Below are 16438 nucleotides of genomic sequence, written 5' to 3' on the forward strand. Positions count from 1 at the left end.
TTCTACGGTTGTCGATATTATGGAACCCACCCCATTCATCATGCCTTGCCGCCTTTTTTACATGCCTAGCGCCATTGAGTATAAACGGTTAGGTTTATACTCAATGCTAGCGCCAAGCTAAAGCTAGGAGGTTCGGTTCTGTTTCTGTTACTGTTGTTCTGTTCCCTGTTGTGTTCGTTGTTTGTGTGACACTACTTTTGGTTAAACGACTTTCTGTGTGTTCAAGTATGTTTCATTTTGTCACCTCTTGTTGAGGTTTTATTATTACTGGAAGAAAACACTTGTTTATAAATAAACTTTAAAACAATACGTGTTCAGGAACATATCAAGGAAATTAATTGAACCCTACTTTAGCTTGTGCTGGTCCATACCATAGGCCCCTCCCTCAGTATCAGCCTACTGTATTTATCAAAAGGCCTATAGCATAGTTATGGTAAGTTTAATGTGAACATTTTTACTTTCTATTGTTTGTACTTAAAATTGGGCCAGACGGAGGTCCAAAAAGGTCCACTTTGTTTACCATAGGGGGACGAAAAATAATCTCAAATCTATTTTACAAGATCCTGAAACAATGTCAGAGGACGAGGAAGTTTTACTCTTTAACAATGATTTATCAAGACATATTATTTCAGAAGGATATAATGAATTTGAAACGTACAATCAGCCTCAAGTATGCTCTCAATTCCAATTTGCGAAATCTTCAATAGAAGTACCGGTAGGCCTAGGCCTAAACAAACTTTGCTGTGAAACTAAACATCACAACTTAATATCATCTCATGATAAGTTTAAACTGTCTAATCTGCTCAGTAGTAAATTATTGCTTCCTGAAGATTTTGAACTCGTAGAATTTTTCATATCTAGAACTTCTACCTCTAACCATCGATCAGAACACAAATGGATGTATAGTAGCGGTATTATTGTAACTACTTTATCCATGGCATTGTATTTTAAGAAACAGATAAGGTTTCAGGTACCTGCAGCTCTAATGTCAACCCTTTCAGTAATTGGTTTGTACCACTGTTATGATTATCTTTGCAGATCGTTTGAAAATAGATCATTTGTTTCTGCTATTAGATCTTTTCAAAGCCTATGTTTGAATGTCAATAAACTATTTCGAATGCTGAAAGAAACTGAAATACTCTCGACAGGTCAGGTTACTTCTCAAAATGTTGGTGCCACTTTGTTTATCCCAATCAAAAGTCTTCATGATAAGCCACAAATGTTACCAACATGGAAAACATTACCTCACCTTCGAAAGTCTTTAGCTAGTGCCTTGATTGATGCAATTGATCTGATTAGATCAACATGCGATGAGGCGAGAAAATGTGTTCCAGATTGGTTGTTCATTGATGGCTATACATTGTCTAATGATAGTTTTCTGCCAGACCATCTCACTGCTGAAAACTTGAACAAAACTGATTACACTATATCATTAAAAGATCTTCAGTTACTAAATGACTCATATTTGACACTTCAGTCAGAGTTTTTCCGATGGGTTGGTATTTGCATCTGTCCCAGTGCTTGGAATCCATTTGGTTCTAGTTACAATTTCAGTCGTAGTAAAATTCTGAGGTTGTTCTTCAATGCTCACTCGAAATTGAGAGGATTATCTTTCAAATTGAAGTTCTATTTTAGCATTGAAAATATATTTAGTGATGGGGAGCTGTATAATAAAAATTTTAAGAGAACAGACAGCTCAGAAATAAGCTCTATTCAATCTGAATTGCATAATTTGTACTTACTAATCTTATCCATGTTGATCCATCTGAGGAATTTAGAAGACAACTTAGAAAATTATTCTATCGACAGTAAGGCCGAATCTAGTAAGATTAATCTGTGTAATATGAAAGATAAACTTGATGAAGAAATAAAAAACGTCAGATGTGAACTTACATATGCTATGAATGTGTTCAATGCAACCTGTCTTCATTCTTTCTCCAACAAACATTCGAGCTCTTCTCATTTAGACAAACTAGATGATGTAGGCCTAATTGATGAATGTAAAACTACAAAGCACTCCCAAGTGTTTCCAGAAGAAAATTTCAGCCATCTAGACTTAAACACAAATTCTTTGGATGAAGTATTTTTAGCTGTTAGTGATATAATTCCTGATAGACAAGGCAATCAAGATGATCTGCATATAGAAGAAAACCCTGTTATTCCAAATAGTTTGTTGGCAGAACTTTCAACTACTCTAAAACCGATAAAAGATACTTTTAAGGAGAGGGAAAAAGCAGCTTTAGAAAGAGCTGGTTTAGAAGACTTAAATAGTGGATCAGACAGCGACACTGATGGTATAAAACATTTAGATACTTCGATTGTAAGCAGTTTAAGGCCTACCATAAGAAAAAGAAAGCTCAGTAAACAAAGAAAACATCGATACAATAATAAAAGTCATGATGGAAATACAGACAGTGATTTTAAAATTTCTACAAATGAACTAGTAAACCCTCATTCCAATCCAGAATCAAAATCAACCCAAAGTTCATCCACTTGTCAAGAAACTTCAAGCACGAGTTTTTCTGCTCTTGGTGATAGATCTATTGCTAACATGATAGCAATGAAATCTCAAACTTGGGGACTGCCTGAAGAGGAATGTTTTTCAGATGAATGAATGTCTCAAAATAGACGTGACTAACGACTTTTGCTGAGCTACAGGTAATTTGAATCATTTACATCTTCAGTGCTGGTTAACGGGGAATGCATTATACTAACTTTAAAATTCTTTCTTTTTTTCACGCCAATGGTATTTTTTTCTAGGCTAGCTTTAATATTGAAATACTTTTAGGCCTAGCTAGTATTACTTCTAATCCCTGTTATAACTTACCACAAACACATTCCTTTATATCATTTTAATAAATTGCTTTTCTTATACTGGTAAAGGTAGTAGGCCTACCTATCTTAGTTTAGTTAGGCCTAGTTATAACCCTGTATACAGCGTGTGTCCTCTAAGTAAATACAACAAATCTAGGAATAGGTTTAATAGGTCCATACAACACAAAAATCAAGAATTCTTTTCTGAAAATGCCTTGTTAACGAGATACCCACCACTTTTTTTTCAAACAAGAACTGTTTTAATACATGCGTGTCCTTTCGTTTATCTTTGTCTTCGAGGCTTGCCTTGGTCGCAAAACTTGAGCTCAGGTTGAAAAGAATCACTTTATGCCCTAGTGATAAATTAGGTAGCATATAGTATAAGATATCATTATTAAATTTGGTAAGTCCTAAATTAAAGTTTATCAAGTAACTAGCTCGCAAACCAAAAGAAGCTGCTTCGCAAGGGAAAGAAAAATCAGTTTAGAATAACAGGTGTTCCCTTGACATCATAACATATAGCCTATCTTCTTGATAGTTAAAACTATCTCATAAATGTTAGCCTTTCAATGATTGCATTTAATCAGGCCCGGTCTGGCCAGGGCGGCTGGTCGGCGATCCCCGAGGGCCTCCGGCTCAAGGGGGCCTCCAAAAGCCAAAAAATCAATTCAAAAAAATTTAGTTATAATAAAAAAATATTTTGTTTAACTGTTTCACAGCAACGTAGTCTTGCAAAAACAATTTTTAATAAACAATACTCTTTTTTTAATTGAATTACAGTTAGGGGTAGCCCCTAAGTACAGTGATAGTCACTCGGTACTAGAGGATAGTCACCGATCTCACTGCAACGCACCGTTCAAATCAGCTCAGTGCCCAGCGCTCCGTGGTAGTGACGAGACATTGCCGTGCCGGCGCGTCTGCGATATGTCTGGTGTCTGGTGTCTGGACTCAAGCAGACAGCTTAGCGCTTGTACTATTATAGTGATGGGACAACCGACTGGAAAAAACTATCGACTAGTCAATTTGTCAATCGGTTGTTTTTAAAACCAGTGGTTTTTTCCAGTCGAATTAAAAACCGAGAGAATTCCACTACTACAACAACTGGTGGCGTTCAATCGGTGCAGTGATTTCAGTCATTGCAAAGAAAATTATCGAATATAATTTTACTTTAAACATTAGAGTTTTCCCGCTTGATTCCTATTGTTTGTTGTCATTTGCATTAATATTTTGTTACTTTGGTATAAAATGTAATAGAATGACAACATTTACAATTAATTAAAAAAACTTAGTTAGCCTATTACATGACTGCAAGATTTAAATTATTCAGTAGGCCTAAATGTCTCTAACTCAGTATAACAAATATTCCTATTTATTTGTTACCTGGTTTTTAAAACAGATTTTACTACAGGCATTAAAATCTAAATCATCAGTATATAAAACACAGTGTCTTGGCAATGTTATATTTTTGTAAACAACAAAGATAAATGCAATTACATTTCATGTATCATCCCTTAAAACTATTCCCAATTCCTATCCGTCAGTTTATCTACAACTGATTTTATTTGACCAGTCAGCCTCATCTCAACACCAAAAGGTCGAGTATGGTGTTACGACTAGTTTAATCACCGACGACTGTTTCCAGTCATTCCTACGTAGTGGGTTATGACGTATTGTTTGAAAGATTACTAACACGTGAATCGTTCAGTTTATAAAATGAAACGTGTGCACCCAAGTGGCGCAAGTAAAATAAAAATGGATAAGAAATATTTCAAAATAAAAACGAATTAAATTCAAATTGTTTGAACTTATGGTTAGCAGGTTAGCTGGTTTCAGTTCCGATTCTGCTAACAATGAGAAGTCGCAAACAGGCAGGCGGAAATCATCAGAAGTTTTTTGTAAGCCTTACAACGTTTAAATTAAAATACTTTTGATTATATCTGTTTGTCTTTGTTGCTGAAGTACAACTATGGAGTAAAGTGTGTGATAAACAGTAAATGTGGTCCATTCATAGATGTATTCAAAATTCAAAAGTGGTACGTGATATGCTTTTTTACCATGTATGGCAAAAACTCCAAGAACTAGGTTTTGGTCTTATTTTTAAATTGAAGACTTAAAACAATTTTAAGAATAGGCCTTTAAATTTTATGGCAGCTGTAGAGGTGAATAGAAATACGAGCAAATTGTATATCAAATTTAAATTGATTGATACCAAATACAAAGATTTTAATTTATGGAAATTTAGCAATTATTAATTTAATCAAAATTATCAAAAACTTTTAATCATTTAAAACCACATTAGGCCCCTTTTATGAACCTGCGGCATGCAGCAAACATATATGCTAACTAATTGTTGCCGTGAGAGCACCCCATGGTCCTTGTTTTATTTCAGGCTGGGGGCCTCAAATCAACATCTAGCCGAGGGCCTCCAATGGAGCCAGACCGGGCCTGCATTTAATTTAATCTTAAATTATACGGTGGGGCACACGGAAGATTTCTCAGGTGCCATTTGACGTCACTAACTGCTGCGTATGAAGAAACAGACAAAATTTTTTTTAATTTTCCTGTTATTAAATTAAACTGTCATAACCTAACCAAACTAACCAAACGTGCTGATAATGGAAAAATCTAATGAAGGTTTACTAATCTAAAAAATAGTTTTGTTCATAAAATAAAATTATAAATGCCTAAAATTAATTTTTTTAATTTTTTAATTATAAAATTAAACTGTCATAACCTAACCAAACCAACCAAACTTGCTGATATGAAAAAAAATTGTTGACAAAAAGTTAGTACTACCAGTGGGATTCGAACCTGGTACATTCCGATTATCAGCCCGACACGCTATCCACTACACCACCAAGGCCGATGGCTTAAAACCGTATCGTTGCGGTAATGGTGTTCTCTCAAAGTGACGTCGGCAGTTAGTGACGTAAACGGCACCTGAGAAATCTTCCGTGTGCCGTTTTGTTAAACTATATCGGTAACTAGGCCTATGCAGAGGCTGGGTTGATACAGCATCGGTTATAGAATGGTTTTTTTTTTTATTTTCATAATCAATAACATAGTTTTAGATAAAAAAATCTATGACAAAGTTTTAGATTAAATAAACCTACCACATAGATGTGTAAAATATCTATATATTAATTACGTAAGCCGATTCTTTGCGTCAAAATTGTGGGCGACTGGGAAGTCGTAGAATGACGGGAGAGGGCTCAAATTAAAGGTCTCAATCCGCGGGAAAAATAGTGCAATTCCCAAAATTTTAACACAAAATTAGATATAACGTAAAATGTTCTCCATAAGAATAGCACCAGAAGCCATTTACTGCTGATTTTTGTTTACTTCAATACAGCTGATCACGATTTAGCACTAAGTCGGTACGCAATATTAACATTTGGATGATTTAACCCTTTGAGTGCCAACGTCCGGGGAACCGGACGTTTTTAAAACGAGCCAAAAGTGCCGACATCCGGCCGACCGGACGTTTTTAGAACGAGCCAAAAGTGCCAACGTCCGGCTGACCGGACGTTTCGTAATGATCGAACAGTTGTCATAACAACCGAATGGATACTCGGATTCTTTTAACCCATATATTAACATTGAGTCGAAAGTTACTAGATGCGATACATCGATTTTCGTTGGTCAAAATATCAAAAATTCGGTTTTTACGAAATTTTAACCTAAAAATCGCCAGATCGCGCTCGGCATTTTAAGCGTGACCTTCGGGAAAAATCATCGGAATTTTTTGAGCGTTACTTTTATTTCTCGCCTGGCACTCTAAGGGTTAATTGCCAGTCAATTCTGCAATGTACCACATAAAAAACGTTACCTAAAATAATTAAGACTTTTTAGTTATGTACGTTATAGAATGTTGAAATAAATTATTTTACTGTGAAACTTTTCAAATTTGTGTATTTTTTACGTTAAACATGAAATAACAACATTGACTAAATAATCAACGATTCAAGATTAAATGGGAGACTTCTGCTTTGTTTTTATTTCAAAACATATGTTCAAGATTTATTCCACACTTTCTTTGTAAATTTACTAACATTTTAAATTTGGAATTTATTGTACTGTAGTCTTAAGTCAATATTTTGTATGAAGTGGAATTTAACCTTAACAGCTACTCTTACAAAATAACCTGGGAATAAAGATGGAATAGGTTCGTACAGGAAATATATTTGTTAATTAAGTAAGTACTATGACAAGTTCCAATGGGCGGAACTTGGTATTTCTGGTACAAGGTATTTCTGAAATAATTCTGATTTTTGTTTTAGTTTGACCCATCAAACCTAATTTTTAATATTTTTACTCACAGGACACTGTATAGTAAGGACGGTGACACACTATCGATCTTTTCCCCTATCAAGACCCCAACTGAGCAGGGAGAAGGGAGGTCAAAGGGAGCAGGTTAAATAGTGTGTCAGGGATCCGTACACCGATCCAGACATCAGTCCGAGCAGGGAGATGTGCGCTCTTGAGGCGGTTTTTTGGCGAAAGATCGGTCTGGTGTACGTGGCCACCTGGGCTAGCGTTGATGGTTCTAATTTAATATGGCAATTACCTTCTTTATTTGCTAAAATAAATAAATTTTGGGTCATATTTTGTCATCAAATCTATTATGGGCCTGTAATTTTGTGGTTTGTTTTTTGTCAAGGTTGAAAATTTATTGTACAAGTTGAAACCGTTTAATCAATGATATCAATAATGTTAAACATAAACATGAATAAAGTAAATCGATATAATACCATAGACTAACCAACACAAGTAGACTTCTCATCCCATTGCAAATTTTGAAGCACGTTTTTCGTGTCTAGTTCATGTAAGTGACACAAAGGCGCTAGTGTCGATGAAACTTTGTTTCCGTTATTTTAGGGTTAATTTCTTGATTTGTGCTTTACTGTTTGGTTATATAACTAGGGGACAAGTTATTGTTTATGATTAGATCGTATTATTTGGTTAAACGAGATTTTAAATGGCTGTAATAACGGGAAACAAATTGTAAACAAAACACGACCTCTACATAAACCGTACATGAACTAACAATAAAATTGTCTTCAGCTGTTCCATAAGGATGAGAAATCTACCAAGGGAGTATGTTTTATCTATGATAATACTTATACCTAAATTCTTCCAAAATTAATATAGGCTAAACAATATTATCAAAAGGCATTTAAAATTATCAATCTGTAACATGTTATTTTAATGAACCGTGCTCGGTAGAATTCGTCTGTTCTTGGTCTTGATCGGGGAAATGTTTGGATTGAAATTTTTCTGGATTTACCTCCCTTCTCCCGGTGTGGTTTGGGGTCTTGGTGGGGGAAAAGATCGATAATGTGCCACTGCCTTAAGAGTGATGAGTGCATATCAATTTTGTAGTGTGCTACTATTTGAAAATCCTGTAGGCCTAAGATAGTTTTAAAACTAAACCTCTTAGGCCTTTAGTTTTTGTATTCTATGTATACTATATACTGTACTCGATTTGCGGGGGAACGCGGCAGAACGGAGTTCCAGTACCTCTCTTTCAGAAAGATAAAAATATTGGCATAAATTAGTACGAATCACATAAAATAGGTTACAGTTCTAGCACCTCATTTTTTACAAATTGAGCACTGGGTTATACATAAATGTATTTCATGGTTTCAGTTGCCTCATTCAACACATAAAAGCATCAGTCCACCCAATAGCTCTAGGTTGTATATATAACAAAATTATGAAGAATTTCATAAAGTGTTACCTATAATGTGCCTGTTTGATATGTGTGTTGTTTAAAATACAATTTTAAAATTAACAGCTGTTTCATTAAAGAGTATTATCCACATGGCTAAAATTTAAACAAATCTGTGGAGGGATCTTTAAAGGCTTCAGGGCCAGAGCCCTAAGCGAATTTACATAGTTTTTCTTTTGATAACTCATCTACAGCCCAAGACCTTTCTTTGGACACCTCTACCAAGTTTCTACGCCCAGCCGTTCCCTCAAATTAGTGGAGACAAAGTTTCCAATTAATTATTTAGATTCCCCCATGTTAATCCTATGGGAGAAAACCCAACTTTGATGGAAGATCCTGCCCAAACTAATAAAGATATCAAAAAACAAAAAAACACTTTGCAAAACTACAGACCAAGGCAATTTTTTTTACACTTTAATAATTAAAATCGGTCCAAAAAAGAGGGAGGAGTTCTGTTTACAAAAATCTGCTTAGCGTATTATATATATAGAATAGATAGCAAATAAAAACAACAACACCATCAGTGGCTCACAGAGCTGGGCCCCGTGCTACGCCAATCTTGGTACTTCAACTGATTATTAGGGGTTTGGCGGTGGAGGTGAGAGATCAAAATAATGTTCAATCGGTTCCTTGAAAGATGCACGTGAGGTACTGTAACTCCTAAGATGCCACCTAGTGATATCACATGTTTTTCTATACAAAACAATCCGCCCAGAGAAAAACTCCATGGTGTCACTGATGGAGGGTTAGATAAAAAATGATGGTTGTAATTATAAACTTTTGCTACTGGCCAAGGTGTTACTCTCTTCTTTATTCCTATGGGATTAATTTTAGTTTAGATTAGTTTTAGTTTTGAATAATATGAAAATATCACAAAAACAATTCAATATTTAAATCAGTAACCATTTTTATAGCAACATTGAGTATACACGTACTAGAGTAGCCACTCAATGGAGGTTATTGTTACCTGAACAGCGCTGATCCAGAGTAGTGTCAGCGGCCCGAACTAATCCACCTCGGGCTTGTCGGCAAGGCAGTTTGGTTGTTTTTATTATTGTTTTCATTGTAGGTTTCAGAATGTCGTTTTTGTTGATGAAGTTCGTTTGTTTGTTTCTATTTTCGTTGTTTTATAATAAATTTTTAATACTAAATGGTTAAAAGGTCCTCAGAGGCGCACTGCACTACTGACAGACTACCGTGACCCAAGCATCAACGGCCCATACTACGTAGCCAAAATCGGCAACAACTAATAGCATTATGTGACAACAGTGCACAATAAGCTGTTCCTGCTGCGCTGCAACCCCATGGTTATTGTAAGCCTGGCCCTCTATAAAAAAAATTATGTGACAACTCTTACGTGTATACTTAATGATAACAGTTACAATATCTTGATATTTTGAAATATAAAATTTCTATTGCCTTGTAATAGACACACACAGAACATAATTACTTGATAAAAGATTAAGCTTTCTCGACTTCTTATGTCTACGGCTTTGTTGGCTGCTGCTGAGTTATTTGAAAGATTTGCTACACAATTATTAGGCTACTCAAATTATTTTGTAGACCCCTTAGACCCTCTTATTTTGTGTTAATGTGTTTAGAGTGCTGATGTGGGTGAAACATTTCTAGAAAAAATCTTTGAAATCCCATTTTTTGTATCAAAAGTTATAATTTGTATTTTTTTTTTCAGAGCTACTTGAGGCCCTCACTCCTCCCAAAAGGTGGACGTTCTTCACGAAGAGTTCTCTAAGATATTGTACCCTGTAGTCCAGTGGCATGACTAGGTTCCTCCCTCAGAGATTTTTAAAATTTAATGTAATAGATAACTGTTCATACTGGCAGAAAAATTGACCAATTATTAAGTAAACCCTCTTAACCTGTCAATCAGTATCAAGATTCGATGTAGTTGGTGCAGGTAATATTAGAAATTTATTGATGCGTTGGTCAGTTATGTGAAATAAGTTTAGTGATTCTGTTGGACAAAAAATTCTATTTTGTATTTTGAACCATCTTGCTTTAATAGTTTGCGAGTTATGACTACCAGATCCACCGAAGCAGCAATTTCTTTCTCTTCACCCCGGCTCCACAGGTTAAATTCAAATTCATTAAAATCTGATGCCAACAAGTTTTGGTCTAGAGGTCAAGTTTGGGTGAAGGCCTCAACAGACAGTTTTTGGGAAGATGATCTGGAAGAAAAAATTAAAAAGAAAGTGTTATTGTGTAAAAGTATTTTCCATACAGGCCGGTCTCTCGAGATGAAGAATCTTTCACAGAACGTCACCGAACCGGAGATTAGAGAGCTCCTCAATGACTTTCCGGTGACCAAGATCACAGTGACGTCTGGGGCAGATTCGTCTATTGCCAGGGCCGAGTTGGAGAACCCAGAGATGCTGGAAGAGTGGGACCGTGACAGGACTTTCCTTTTGTATGGACAATGTGTACCTGTGTGTCCTGCAGCGACAAAGATAATGTTGTGTGTGGCAAACCTACCTCTGAACTATACAGAAAAAGAGTTCAACACTCTAGTCAAATACTGTGGGGAAGTCAAACGCAGCTTCCTTATGATTAGTGAAAAGACTGGAGAAAGTAAAGGTTACGGGTTTGTCGAGTACAAAAGTAAAGAAATTTCAGTACTAGCAAAGAACATCCTCGGCAGCCAACAGATCAACAACCATACACTTGTCTGTGATTGGCTGGATTCAAGCCACGTTACATTTGAATCACTCCATTCCAAGTGCCTGTATGTAGATGGTCTTCCAATAAACTACTGTGACATGAGTGAGTTTCGTAAGATATTTTCATCAATTGTCAACCCTCTATTTTGCCAAATTGCCTTGAAACACGGGTGTCCACAGGATTGGGGACTTGTAGAGTACAACAACTGGGAAGATGCAGAGGCTGTGCAGACTTCCCTCGACGGATACAATCTGCATGGTAAGAACATCAAAATCAGTTATTACATTCCTGGGATACGGGCTTTCAACCTCTATCAGCAGCTGCTCAATGATGTTGACCCTAAGGATAGATCTACTGGGCTACTTCCTGAGCCAAATGACCAAACTGTTGCGCAAAATCTTCATAACCTTTTTAAACAGAACCCTATTTTTGCACTAAACCTGCAAAGTGTAATCGCCACCAGTCAAAAACAAGCGACAAATTTTGGAGAACAGCCTCCAGACCCTGAAAGAGCATCTCTCTTAGTTACTATGCCGGATCTAGTCAAAAAACAGATTAATTTTCTATCAGGAACAGACCTTTATATGTCTCCCACCATCCAACAACCGCCATCACCAGTGACTAGCCCACCGTTGTTCCTCAAGCCTACCCCTTTTACACCTACTAAGATACCATTGGTGCCAAATCTGTCGTCAATGGCTTCCCAGCCCTCGCAATGGTTGAGACATAGCCCCCCTGCTGGAGAAGTTGCTCCGGCTTTGACTGTAGAAGGGGAACCCTCTCCCAGCTATTGGGCGGATCTACGAGGACAGCTAACAGGAGGTACTCCTACACCCGTTTCCTTCCCCGTACCTCCTCCCAAACCACCGAGTCACCCCTACAACATGCCTCCTCCCAATTTTATTCGAGATCACGCTCCGAATATGCACGTAGAGTCTCACCAGAATCTCATACGTCTCCCCAGCAATCAACAGAGCCAACAACAGTTCCTAACCAACTTACATTCCCAGGGTCAACCCGCCTCGGACATACCCTCCTTCACGTATCCTGTCATCAACCCGATGGGTTCGTCCTTGCCAGTAGCCCCGCCTCTACCTCGCTCTCCACTCACAGATTCTCCTGAACCTGTCAACTTGACACCTTTGTTGTTCTCCACAAGCACTCCTACGTACTTTTCCACCTTCCCACAACCTGTGTTCAATCCCTTCGCATCGCCGGACATCATTAGGTCGCAGGCCTCACCCACGGTTTCTCCCCAGCCCAACCCCATCATAACTCCTTTTGGTCAGAAGAGGAGGTTGTTACCCTCTCGCGAGCCTAGTCCAGAAAGCAACTACGTTGGTCAACATTCTCAGGGGCTCGGCGGACATTACGAAGGTTCCTATTTCAAGAGAAAGAAAAAGAACTGAGTTATATCACTTGTAGAAAAGATGCTGTTATTTAATTGTAATAACACTTTTTTGTACTTTTAATTACAGTCTAGTGCTTTGCTGCTAATAAGATTCAGACAACTGGTTAAAGTCTTAATTTCGAGTTATTGTTATTAATTTTACAAATAATGGAGTTTTGCTTAAGTTTATTTATTATTGTTATTTGTTATTGTAACCAGACCCGAATCGACAGCTGCTCGGAGTGCTTTCCTCAATTGTGATCATTATGACTCGTGTAATAGGAATTTGTTGTTATTATTTTTTGTACGAATTGACTTTTGTTTAAGTTTATTTATTATTGTTATTTGTTATTGTAACCACAGCCCTATTGACTGCTGTTCCTATAAACTGCCTCTGCCTATAAAAAAAAAATGTCAGTTCTGCCTAGAATTTCAAAACTGTTTGCCTTAATTGTCTTTTATTAGGAATCTAGAGACTTGCGCTCCTATTCTAATCGCAATAATGAAATGGAATCATGACTATGCTCCGGTCCAGTTTTGCTATGCACCACTTTGGACAAAAACAGGGAAGACTCGCTGACATTTTCTTGCATATTTTAGAGTGTTATTGTTAACAATTAACTATGTAAATAATATTTTGATTCAACTGATACACAATATTTTTTTCTAAAAAAGTATTTCTATTTCCAACACCAAACTGTGTCTAGTACTGTAGTGAAGAAGGGGCTAATTGTTTCTCTGTAGCACAGTTAGTTGGTAACACGAGTATGTTTTATCTATGGTAACACTTTGCAACTTTCATTTCTACTTGATCAATATTTTTTCAATGAATAACTAAGCATTTATTGAAATTATTCAGCTGTGTTTCTGGTTTATCTATTAAGCTAAAATCATTAATAAATCAATTTATACAGTAGGCTACCGGTACTTTACATGTTTTCATAATTGTCCATTTTAACTGGCCTGTTAGTTGACCTGACCTATGCTTGGTTTTGTAATGGTCAGTTAAGAGAGGTTCTGTAACTTTGTTTTTAATATAGTTATAATAGTGTATAAAAATATGCCAAGGTTTCAGAAATGTCAAATAGACTTAAGTATATGTTTATTTATCAGGCAAAGCTCAGCACCATTTCCTAGAGATAAATGTACAATCCTACATAAACAATTATATAGGGATAGTGAATTAAAAGATCATCATTTTTCATTCACACTCAAAGAAAGATAAGCTACAAGATATGGCTTACATAACATTCAAATCTATGTGTATGTACAGATATAAGAAGACATATCTGTGCAGGTGGTTGACATAGTTTAGCTACAATAAAGAAGGGACAAAAGTCAATAACTTAAACGATTAAAATACAATGCTACAAAAAAAAAACTGCTATGAACACTTTGATATGGATCCAAAGGTTTAAAAAATAGATAAAATAGATTTTGAGACATAGACTGTGGTAAGATGACATCCGTATATAATTTTGTCAGTGATGATGTTTCTTTCACAAATTGTATCCATAACATATTTAAAGAAAGCAAAAACAATTAACAACTAAATTACAATAATAATAATATAACTTGATTACAGTAAGTGGGTAATTATAATTTAATCCACATAGGCCTATTGTGCAAAGTATCCAAATAGTCATTTAAATAGTAAAAGCATTATCAAGCCCATTTATGAATTTGCAGGCGCAAATATTTTGGTTTGGTAATTAATAAACCTTCATTTTCATACATCTACACTCTAATCGTTGATAACTTACTACATAATGTAGTGTAAACATATATTTACAATTTGAATATAATATTGTATTAATTATTCAATATTTGCAGTTATGTAATATGATAGGTTGTCAATATATTTATACTGGATGTAAGTAAGTAAACTGGTGTTTCCTTTTGTAGTCTTGTTTATTGTTTATCATTTTTAGTGCGATAATTTGTGATGTTTGAAATTGGTTTTTATGATTGTTTTTTAAACAATTTTATAGCCAGTTCATGGTATTGTACAATAAATACTATTTTTTCCATACTGAAATCAATACCGGTGCTGAACTTTTTGATCTTTTTCATTTAATAAAATAATTCTAGTTATTGGTGAACTATTTATAATCCTCGTGTTATGCTTTACAATTCTACTAAGATTTTTTATGCTAATCATAGATCTGGGTTAGCTGTATGAGGGATAATTTTATGGTAAGGTATAAGTCTTAAAGATTATGCCTTTTATCATAAGATATAAACATTTAAAGGAAGAATAATTTAACTATTGTCCTTGCATAGTTATATATTATACTATGAGGTAGCTCCGTGATTTCTTGTCTTCTTATTGAAAGTTTTTGTATGCCTCGTGTATTTTTATTTTCTTATTTTGTATTGTCGCCATAGGATTTTTTTTAAATTTGTTTAAATTGAACGGTAAAAATCCTAGTCTTCTTTACTATTATAACGTTGACCTTTTGTTAGATAAGTTAGTATCATTAATTGAAAGCCCAATGAATGACAAAAATGACATCTGGGTCCAGAAACAATCTAGCTTGGTTTGGAATGGAACCAGAGGGATGTTCGAATTCAAGACAAGTACTTATAGGCCCATAATCATTCGGCTACCCAGGCAGTTAAGATTTTGTTGACAAACCAAAACTTCTAAAGTGTTTTTGTTTATCCAATCGCTCTCTGCAGTCAGGAACATAGGAGGTATTGCAGCAAGGAAGGTAAACGACAAATCACAAAAACATCACCTGTTCTTTAGTTAGCGCTGATAAACTTATCATGAATAAAATACACGCTGTTTGCAAGTTAAGTGGTTGAAAACATCCTGATTCATCGTAAAGGTGTCATGAATGCTGCTAGCCTGATTTAATATGTTTAACTATAACTTTATTTTTGTAGTATGGTGACTAAATAGGTTACGTGTCGATTTAATGTGTCTACAAATGAATAATTACTATAAAAGTGTTCCTTAAAATCAGGAGTAGTTATATGTTTACATGTAGGCCTAGCAATAATTAGTTTTTGCAAACAGAGTTGTTTGCAGTAAAAATTTCCTGCGTCTGCGTGTTCCTGTGGGAAAACTTAGGGAGTCATTATTACTTAGATAAAATTAATGGTTGATTGGCAGGATTTAAACCCAGGACCGAAGTCCCGCACTCGTCCAGCTCGCTCCCCAAAGCAATGCAGTATTGGCAGGGCTGAGTTTAGGGTGTATAGCGTCCCCTTCCCATATCGGGGGCTCTCCTTTGAAATTAAAGTTTTTTAGTACCTACAATTTCTAACGCTATTTAATCTGGAGCCTATAATCTTCTTGAAATTGTATGTTTTTTTTAGAGGGGGAAAAATCAATGTCAAAACAATGATTTTTGGAAATTCTACGCTCTGGGTTATTGTCCATTTAGTTCATATCATATACAAAGCCTGAGTATTAACATTAGATCCAAAATAGGGTCTAATAATATTCCTATAATTATGGAAATTGATGCACTTTTTTGTGAAAACCTTTTTGCTGTGAAAGAATAGAGATAGGCCTACCTATAACTACTTTTATCCTCACATGGTTTAGAATAATCACCTAACTTAAACTTACCATCACTAACAGGCCAAAAGCTTAAAAATTCTGTATTTGGTGACTTTGAGGAATCTTGGGCAGTTCCAGTTGTATAATAATGTAGGCCCTAAATATAAATTTTTGATATGAAGCAACAAATTTTCAACACTTTCCTCAGAAAAAAGAACTTACTGTTTGGCAGTACTATTGGGCTTAAGAGTCCTTGGAGCCTAGACGTTTGAATTCATCATAAAACAATTTTAAAAACTCTACAAAGACAAAT

General features: G+C 35.6%; 1 protein-coding gene across 1 annotated transcript; it reads left to right on the plus strand.

Moving 5' to 3' along the window:
* Positions 1–186: 186 nt before the first annotated feature.
* LOC129003143 (ribonucleoprotein PTB-binding 1-like) lies at positions 187–14705 on the plus strand. The gene is made up of 2 exons (XM_054431390.1): positions 187–2658; positions 10236–14705. The coding sequence occupies exon 2, from the start codon at positions 10579–10581 to the stop codon at positions 12628–12630; it is 2052 nt and encodes a 683-aa protein (XP_054287365.1). The 5' UTR covers positions 187–2658; positions 10236–10578; the 3' UTR covers positions 12631–14705.
* The last annotated feature ends 1733 nt before the right edge of the window (positions 14706–16438 follow it).

Source organism: Macrosteles quadrilineatus, unplaced genomic scaffold (genome assembly GCF_028750875.1).
Source record: "Macrosteles quadrilineatus isolate MER2022 unplaced genomic scaffold, UCM_ALF_1.0 Scaffold_9__3_contigs__length_116548681, whole genome shotgun sequence".
Lineage (NCBI taxonomy): Eukaryota > Metazoa > Arthropoda > Insecta > Hemiptera > Cicadellidae > Macrosteles > Macrosteles quadrilineatus.